We start from the raw sequence: 9,777 nt of genomic DNA on the forward strand, positions 1-9,777 counted from the left end.
TCAAACTAAAACTGTTTTTAGCAAATCGACTCGGAATTTCATAGCTGCAACATGTAAAAAAGAAAAAAATAAGCTGGAACAGGGTCATGTTTACCACTGTTAAATCCTTTTCTTTCAACATTCAATCAACGTTTGGAACTGAGGAACCAAATTGTTGACGCTTTGTAGGTGGATTTTTTTTTTCCATCCGCCCCTATTCTTGCTTTTTTTTAAACTTCAGGTGTGTGTGTTTGTTTAAACTTTTCACAATGCCCCGCACATTTTCAGTAGGGGACATGTCTAGACTGCAAGCAGGCCAGTCTAGTACCCCCACTCTTTTACAACAAAGCCAAGCTGTTTTAACAGGAGCAGAATGTGGTTTGGCATTGTCTTGCTGAAATTAGTAGTATCCATGAAAGACGTTGCTTGGGTGGCAGCTTATGTTCCTCCAAAACCTGTCTGTACCTTTCCGCAGTAACACGGCCCCCATACCATCACAGATGTTGGCTTTGGACTTTGCATCCATAACAGTCGGGATGGTTCTTTTTCTCTGGCCCGGAGGACATGAAGCTCAGCATTTCCAAAACCATTTTGAAATGTGGACTTGTCAGAACACTTTTCCACATTGCATCAGTCCATTTTAGATGAGCTCAGACCCAGGGTGTTGTTTATAAATGGCTTTTGCTTTCCATAGTAGAGTTTTAAGTTGCATTTCCGGATGTAGCACCTAAGTGTATTTACTGACAGCGTTCCTTGTTTGGTTTTGGCCTTCCAGCTTACATGCATTGATTTCTCCAGATTCTCTGAGCCTTATGGACCGTGGATGATGAAATTCCCTTAATTACTTGCAATTGTACGTTGAGGGACACTATTCAACTATTTTCACACACAGCTCTTAAAGGTGAACCTCACTCCCATTTTTGCTTGTGAATGACAACTTGTGCCCCTTTAAGTCACAACAGCAACTCTGATTCCGAACAGCTTCTGGGATCTGTGGCAAGGTTGGTCATTGTACGGTTTTCATGTTTGTGCTGTTTTGGAGTCGACTAAGTCATAGAAGGCAGCCCGGTGGTTAGCGTGTCGACCTCACAGTGCAGAGGTACCGGGTTCAATTCCAGCTCCGGCCTCCTGATGTGGAGTTTGCATGTTCTCCGCGGGCCTGCGTGTTTACTCCGGTTTCCTCCCACATTCCAAAAAAACATGCATGGCAGGCTGATTGAACACTAATTTGTCCCTAGGTGTGAGTATGAGCGTGGATGGTTGTTCATCTGTGTGTGCACTGCGATTGGCTGGCAACCGGTTCAGGGTGTCCCCCGCTTACTGCCCGAAGATGGCTCTGATAGGCTCCAGCACAGCCCGCGACCCTTAAGGATAAGCGCATCGGAAAATGGATGGATAAGTCTTGGAATGAGCGTTTAATTTGGTAATGCATTGGTAGGTTGTACATAATTTGAACTATTTATAATTTGTATAGCTCTTTGGTAGCTTATAGGTAGACTGTTTTGTGTGTGTGTGTGTGTGTTATCACATATCTCCACATAAGTGGCATAGTTGTAATACGTATGATTCCTAATTTAGGCAATCCTTGGTTTTATTAAGGATCTCCTAAATAAGGAATCATTTGACACATTTTTCATTATGGTGAGTAGAGCAAGTATACAGTATCAGTTTTCTGAGTAAAAGTGCATATTAAAATTCAAATCTGAGCAGGTTTACATTTGCTTAAATTACATTAAATGTTAACTAATGCTGAGGATGACAATAATTACACAGCTATTCACCCAGATGTCTGCCACACCTGAAGGCCTCAACCATTAAGCACTGCCTCTGGGTAACAAGTCTGTATCCAGACAGTGAGGGATTTTTCTCCTTCTCTGCAGCTTGTTCTTTACTAATGAGTAATATCTCACACATTAAAATACATTTGCAGTGTGCATATTTTACACTTTTTTTTTTAAAACAAATATTGCCAATTGTATAGTTTTTGGCCTGAAAACTAAGCCAAAGTGCTTCTCTTCCTTCCCCTTTACCCAGCCAAAATCATTGCAAATGATTTGTGGTTCACATGAATACAAATACTCAACAGTAGAGCTTTAAAAGTACTCCATCCGGGTTCTTAAATTCAAATTTGTGTCCCGTTGAGTACAAAATTACTCAATATTTATTCATGCACTTTCACAAAAAAAATCCTTCAAAACAATTTAATATTTCATCAATACTGTGATCAAACTTAGCAATTATAACAGAAAAAAGAGCCCCCCCCCCATGCAATAGTAAGGGGAAAGACAGCGTACAATGAAATGTTAATATAGTTATTAATTTGGTTTACTAGAAAAGTGAAAACAGAGTAGCTCTCTTCTTACCTGCAGAGCAAGTGTGTCCAAACCCGGTACTCGAAGGCCGCTGTCCTGCGTGTTTTGTCTTCCCGCTCCAGCACTTGATTCAGGACGGCAGCCCTTAAGGACCGGAGATGGACATACCTGCGTTAGGGGATAAGCGGCAACAAAAAGTAACCGGGAACTGTACAATGTACCGGTAAATATTTACTCACAATTTTACAATATCAATCTATTTTTCAATCACATTTAAATTCAGGTCACATGATTGCTAGAGTCTACAGCAGGTGGCTCCCTGGACTGATCAGCCAATTGCAGCATTGACAACCAAAATAAATGCAAACAAAAGCGTAAAATAACACTGGTCAACAAAGTTTTACATTTTTAACCACGGATGCAAGTAAACTTTTTTTTTTTGTGCTGATCCCGAATCTGCATTTGGGGAAAAAGATACTTTATGCATTTTAAAAAATTGTCCGATAAGCTGTATTTTTTTTTCTACAAAAACTCAACATCTGCTTTTAAAAATATTGAGCGGGCCCTATAACAATATATCATCGCTGTCCTGTGAAAAACACTTTAAATTTTACTGTTAATGGGGTGTACACAATGCATGGTAAAATTCAGATTGCGCAAACTTTGAAATCGGCGTAAAAAATACATTTGGGATGCATAAAGCTATTTCTGATGACAATTTGCTGTTGAGCAGTGTGATATCGTTGTCATGTGGTTTGTGGTCAAGGTGACTCAGATTGATCATGTTGGTGCTCTGCATTTGTCTCTGGCTCATTGTCATTATCAGGCTCTGGAGGCTGCTGGATGAGACCTCCATCCTGCGCAGTGTTGTAGGAGCCGCAGCCAGTGCACTTCATCCCCAGGACATGGAAAGGCACTGTACAGTGGGCTTGACAGTCGTTACACATAATCTTAAACACAGGGAAAAGAAATATACATTACAAAAAATATCCATCAAAGGAATGAATAAAAAGAGTTATGCTGCATTTATTTTTAATAGCATACATATTTAATAGTGTGTGTGTGCGGCAAATTTTTGTACATATTGGTCACTTTTTAAACAGTAATTCATTTAAAACAAATGCACCGTACTTTGACAGTGGTACCCTGGTATTCAATGGGCATCGGTGACTGGGCAATCTCTTTGTCTATCTGACTCCAGTGTTCCTCCATGTTCCAGGCAGAGTGCATGCAAAGAGGGCAGCGATAAGCACTACAAAGAGCAAAGGGTAATGTGTTATACAAAAAAACTATTGACTGGAATATACCACCAGTGCTAGGGCTGAACAATTTTGTAAAATTATGGATACTTTTTTTCCCTTATAATTGCAATTATTTTTGTCAAGGTCATTTTCTAAGGCATTTTTCAATAAATATCTTTATTAAAACAATATCAGCTCTTATTGCATTATACGATACTAAGATAAAGGCAAATGAAGCATGAAAATGAAAAACAGTTTATCCACTCAAATTACAGGTATAAACTTACTCAATACTTTGACATGCAGTAACCCATGTTTACCAGATAGTGGTAAACATGGGGCTTTACCACTATCTACACATCACATGAAACATGACATGTAATTGTCGACTACACTTCTTAATCATCCAATTTATCATATAGACCGATAAATGAATAAAACATCCATCCATCCATCAATTTTCCAATCCGCTTTATCCTCACAAGGATCGCGGGGGTTACTGGAGCCTATCCTAGCTGTCTTCGGGCAGTAGGCGGGGGACACCCTGAACCGGTTGCCAGCCAATATGAATAAAACATACATACAAATGAAAGCTTTCTGATCTCCAGCCAGGAATATAACACATGCTAACATGTAGGAACAGTAATATTAGACCTGTTTATGAAACATATATTTCAATAGAAAAGCGGCCACAGGTATCACAGCTCGGGGCCTCTCCAATTAAATAAAGAGTAACATTTTATTTTAGTCTCTCGTTGGATTCACGAATGAAACATATGGCCGAATTTAACCTCTTCATATTTATTTGACCACTTGACACGGTGCTGCCATTTTCAAATCATTTGACCGGAAAATGTAACCACTTGTGTTTTGTTTAATGGAGGGATGTCTGGCACCGCCCAGAGTGGATGATTTGGTTGGGGGGGGGGGGGGGGGGGGTCGACTTTGAAAAAAAGTTCAGTCCACAACATCCCGGCAGACAAAATATTTTTTCGGAGGCATCCAAAACAGCCAATAGTTATATTATAATAATAATAATAATAATAATAATGCATTTTATTTAAAAGCGCCTTTCATGCCACCCAAGGACACTGTACAGACAATAAGAAAATACAATGTAAAAATTAGTAAACGAGATATTATATAAAAACAGGACATAAAATCATAAAATCATAAAAACATAGGAAATGGAAGAGCTATGTGTTGTAGGCAATCCTGAACAGGTGTGTTTTTAGACGGGACTTGAAAGTGGAAAGAGGTGTGCAGTTTTGGAGGTCCGGAGGTAGGTTGTTCCAGAGCTTTGGAGCAGCGTGACTGAAGGCTCTGGCTCCCATGGTGCTCAGTCGGGCAGGGGGCACTGACAGGCGGAGGGAGGACGAGGATCTGAGGGAGCGAGAGGGGATATGCACCTGGAGAAGGTCGGATAGGTAAGGAGGGGCCAGGTTGTGGATGGCCATATATGTATATAGAAGCAGTTTGTAATTGATGCGATGTTGAACAGGGAGCCAGTGAAGCTGTTGGAGAACGGGGGTGATGTGCTGCTGGGAAGATGTTTTTGTGATGATGCGAGCAGAGGCGTTTTGAACCAGCTGGATTTTATGAAGGGACTTTTGAGGTAGGCCGAAGAGGAGAGCGTTGCAGTAATCAAGGCGGGATGTGACAAGACTGTGGACAAGAATAGCAGTGGTGCGGGGGGTGAGGGAAGGGCGAAGTCTGGTAATATTGCGGAGGTGGAAATAAGAAGTGCGGGTGATGGTGTTGATATGTGAGTGGAAGGTGAGCATGCTATCCAGGATGACACCCAGACTCTTAACCTGGGGGGAGGGGGACACTAGGGATTATTTTCTATTTCTATATATATTTTCTATATATGACACACATCAGACACCTGTAGTGTCTCACACACTTGCACAAAAATACACAAAACACTTGCTACCTTTATCTTTTGTTTAACCTTGCAAGGTGAAAAGAGCATGTTAGATTCTCACCTCAATGTCTCTTGAGACGGAAACCTCGCTGAAAGTTAGCGACGGCCAGTGTTACAGCTTTGCCTTCTCTGAACCTTCTCTCCCTCCGCTCCCCCATACAGTAATGACCAGTAAATTGAAGGTTTTGTGATTATCAAATCGCAATTGCAATCAATTGTTCAGCCCTAACTTTTACAAAAAAATAAAATAAAACATACACACACATACCTAGTTCTGACCATGTCATCGAAACAGCTCCTGCAAGGGCAAATGTTATTTTGTAGCTTCAAGTCACAACTGTTCTTTGCTGATGCTTAAAGTTATAATTAATTATTAAAACAGAGAATAAATTGAATGGAAGTGTTACTCTAAGTGTTTTACTTATGAAGAAGGTGACCACAGGGAAGAACGTGCGCTCCAATTCGAGAAGTGTGGATATCCTGTGAATGCACATAAAATATGATGTCAGTAACTATCTATTAATCCACATATCCAGCATTCCTTTCTTTACTCTACCCATTGAATATATTTCTTTACCTCCATACACACCGGACAGTTCTGCCTGGAAACATTCTCAACACACTGGAATACAGAAATGATGAGAAATTTTTTTTTATATACATTTCCTCATCACCAAAAGATATTTCTTATTTCAATTGTTCAAGCAGATGCACGCTGATAATCACTTTGTGGTTCCCCAGCAGGTCCTGCGCTAAACACAAGTTGCACTTGTCACAATGGAAATACTTCTCTCTTGGCCCGATCCTGAAGGGATCAAAAGCGAGTAAATTCCACTGATCACACAAAAAAAGTAGCCACTAACACAGTGATTCCCAACCAGTGTGTTGGGGCACATTAGTGTGCCGCAATAGCTCGAAAAGTGTTCCATGGGAAATTATTTAAAACAAATAATGTATCTTTGTCCATCTTCTATTGGATGGTAGAACACATAAAATTGACATGTGTATCACTTGTTTTGTAACAACTCACCTACATATGCCACAGGGATGACAATGGTACTGTTTCTTATCCTTGTCAAACAAGTGACAAATGTCACAGTAATACTCCCCAAACTGCACGTGACACTGTTGGCATGCCTGTTGTGCCTAGCAACGGGTGAGAGACTGGATTTAGACGATGCTCGTAAGAACAACTTGGTACAATAAATTTAAATAATAAATAAAAAATTGAGAGGAAAGAAATTTCATCTGTGCTGCATACAGCACAGATGAAATTTCTTTCTACAAAGTTGTATCCAATCCAATCCAAAAATGAATGTATGTTCAACAAAAGACACTTAATTTTCAAGTTCTGTCAATTTTGGCATTATCAACTCAAAATAAAATTCCATCTCATTTGATTGTGCAAGTGTGTTGTACGGGCAAAGTATAGCTAATGCGCTACAGTTCATCAGAAAGTGCTCATAAAAAATTATCACGCAACTTACCTGTTGTAATGTTTGGCACTCGGAACATTGCACCTCTTCCACTTTAAATCTGTCCATCTGGTGGTTCTCCTCTGCATCATGGCACAGCCTACATACATACAGTTTACCACAGCAAGGTGCCTGGATGACAGAAAAATCTTCCTATTATAACCATTTAGTAGTAAGTACAACCATAATTACGCCTTAACTCAAAAATGTGATTAAAAAAAACTATGTGATGAAATCAATTCAAGCTTGAAATGTGTATAACAATACAGTACTTGGTTGGAATGTAATGTTTTAAAAACAAAATTACGGAACAACACAGTTTGTTCAACCAAATCCCTCCCAACTTTACCCGACTGAGTTCTGAGCATCCCTGCATAGGGCAATATGATGCCTTCGAAAAAGCAGTCAAGGTGTAAGTACCCTGGCTTAAACCAGTATATGTGATATGTGAAACATTTAACTTTTACCGCTCAATACGAACACACTATTATCCAGGGCTGTCAAAATGAAGAAGTGGCTTTCCCATGTCAAGGGTCACCTCCATGATATATACGTTTGGCAGTTTTTACATTGGATGCCCTTCTCGATGTAACCGAGACCTTCTTATCCAGAGTTAGCACTGGCAGTGACTGGGATTCGACATGTAGCATATTACCTCTCACACTGTATGGGATTCGAACCCTTGGCCCCATGTCCAATAGCTTTGGAAGGGGAACGCCAATAGACATTTTCAAAGGATTGTAAAATGCAGAAATGTACAGCATAGTTATATAATAAGCATGTGTCTGACATCAGAGGCGAAGAACAAGAGCCTGCTTTTAGTGATCTACGTGACTAGCAAAGGAGCGTCAGACCATCTTCAGCAGTTAATTTGGGGAATAGTGCTATGGGCCGAGACACTGATCAGAGAAGATTGTCGAGTCAGCATTCGCAGCATCCTTGAATTTTTGAGAATAAGCTTTAGAAGTACTGCAAAAACAACCAGCCAGTAGGAAAGGTCACAGCATCACAACGGTCTACCTCAAGTCATCAATCTACTTATGCGGCAAATAGGCCTAACCTAACGATTAAAACATGTAAGATGAGCATTGGAGCACGAAAGAGCGACAGCAGAACCAACGAAAAATTGCATGCAGGCGTGCATGAGGCATACACATGCTGAACGAAAGTATGACTTAACTTCATTCAAATACATGTCCAGTCGACTCAGTACACCTCTTGCAATAATTATATTATGCATATTAACCTGATCAAACACCTCCAGATGGACAAATAGTTTAGCAGTAAAGGAGTTCCCTGTCTTAGACATGCTATAGCGTATGTGCTAGCCATTGACCGCATCGAGATACTTTTTTTTCTGTTTTAGTGTGAAATGTCTGTTTCTTTATTTTATTTGCAAAAAAATAAGATTGGACTAGGGAGAAAATACACCACAATTCAATTAAAAACAAAAATTTGAATTTATATTTTCATTATTTGTGTGTTGCAACGTCTAGGTTTCAAATATTTGAGCATTACATCACAACAAAACAGTTCTTAAGAATAATGGAATATGTCAGTATAGGCCTCAATTAAATACCTTTATTTATTTTATATTTTTGCACAACACTTACTAATGAGTACCATTATGAATAAAAAAAAACAGCAATGGCTTATACCCTCTGTCTCTGTCTGAAGCACTGGAACATTACTTGGGTCTTAACTTTGTGAAAACGACGGCAACATCAGTGGTTTACCAGCCACGAGTCTCTCCTTATCTGACAGATTCCATTGTTTTGTCATTGACATATTGAACAATATCACACGGTATGAACCTAAAATAAAATTTTACCTAACTGAATATGAAGCACTTGCGATTTCAGAAGATTAAGCACCTGAAAGTACTGATGAAACGTCCATTATTATTTTTTACAGACCTGCGTAAAGTAGCAAGCGAAGGCTAGCAAGGCTCCCTGTTTGCACAAGTCAACACAAATAATAATTGAATCAGGAGTGCATTCGTATATTTTAATGGTATTTGGTGTTCAAGTATGAGGTCATGAAGGGGGGGGGGGTAACTTAAAACGAGAACTTACTTTTAATAAGCAGCTCCGCGCATAATGTTCACAGCCCACAAGCGCCGCCATGTTCAACACACCAGTTTCTTCTTCGTCTCTGGTGTTTAACGGTATCCGACAACTTTTTACTTATACTGCCGACCCTGGGATACAACCCGCTAGTGTCCTACTCTCATAACTCAAGACTCATACACGACTCGCCCACTGGCAATGAAGAATTCAAATGTATTTGACTAAAACGACAATCATACATATAATTAAATGACAAATCTGCCGTGTTAATTGGTGATGTACATCAACGGGCGTTGCAAGTGAAGAAAGCAATGAGGTCTATATTCTGCTCATATTTAGTCATGCTGTATAACTTTCCCATGCCCGCAGTGTAGCTTGGCGTCCTTGTAACAATCACTTAAAAGTGGAATACTGTACTCCCTGCTGAAGACGCACAAACATTGGAATGCACTAAACTGAGTATCGGTTTAGGAGAAACGAAAGTTATGATATCACACCTTGTGTCTCGGTACCGCGCTTCTGATGATATAAAAATGATGTAAATCTCTTCCTGCTTCGCACTCGTGACACGCAGCCATTGTCTGTAATTCACTGGTGCCCGGAATATTCTGTTATTAAAAATCTTCGAAGAAACTGTTCATTTTCTCCCGCCTTTATTTGGATTACCAACATTCTCCTCGTCCGAAATTTAACGAACACGCGGGAGAGAGAAGGCTGCCCCCCCCCCAACGGCAACTAATCTAAAGTTGCCGAAAAACAATGTTGCAATCAAAG

General features: G+C 39.9%; 1 protein-coding gene across 2 annotated transcripts; it reads right to left on the minus strand.

The window, feature by feature from the left end:
- Positions 1–2,166: 2,166 nt before the first annotated feature.
- Positions 2,167–9,759, minus strand: rchy1 (ring finger and CHY zinc finger domain containing 1). 2 transcript variants are annotated; one of them, XM_086111501.1, is made up of 10 exons: positions 9,521–9,759; positions 7,870–7,872; positions 6,947–7,083; positions 6,490–6,605; positions 6,186–6,264; positions 6,037–6,081; positions 5,881–5,939; positions 5,728–5,757; positions 3,423–3,543; positions 2,167–3,241 (listed from the first exon to the last, which is right to left on the minus strand). In XM_086111501.1, the coding sequence occupies exons 1-10, from the start codon at positions 9,579–9,581 to the stop codon at positions 3,053–3,055; spliced, it is 840 nt and encodes a 279-aa protein (XP_085967627.1). In that variant the 5' UTR covers positions 9,582–9,759; the 3' UTR covers positions 2,167–3,052. The 2 variants fall into 2 exon arrangements, with proteins under 2 accessions (XP_085967627.1, XP_085967626.1); XM_086111500.1 differs by lacking the exons at positions 7,870–7,872; positions 9,521–9,759 and adding an exon at positions 9,010–9,402 and having other exon boundaries at positions 6,947–7,066.
- Positions 9,760–9,777: the final 18 nt, after the last annotated feature.

The sequence above is a fragment of the Hippocampus guttulatus genome, chromosome 5 (assembly GCF_054856545.1).
Source record: "Hippocampus guttulatus isolate MCC_2025c chromosome 5, RoL_Hgut_1.0, whole genome shotgun sequence".
In the NCBI taxonomy this organism is placed as follows: Eukaryota; Metazoa; Chordata; class Actinopteri; order Syngnathiformes; family Syngnathidae; genus Hippocampus; species Hippocampus guttulatus.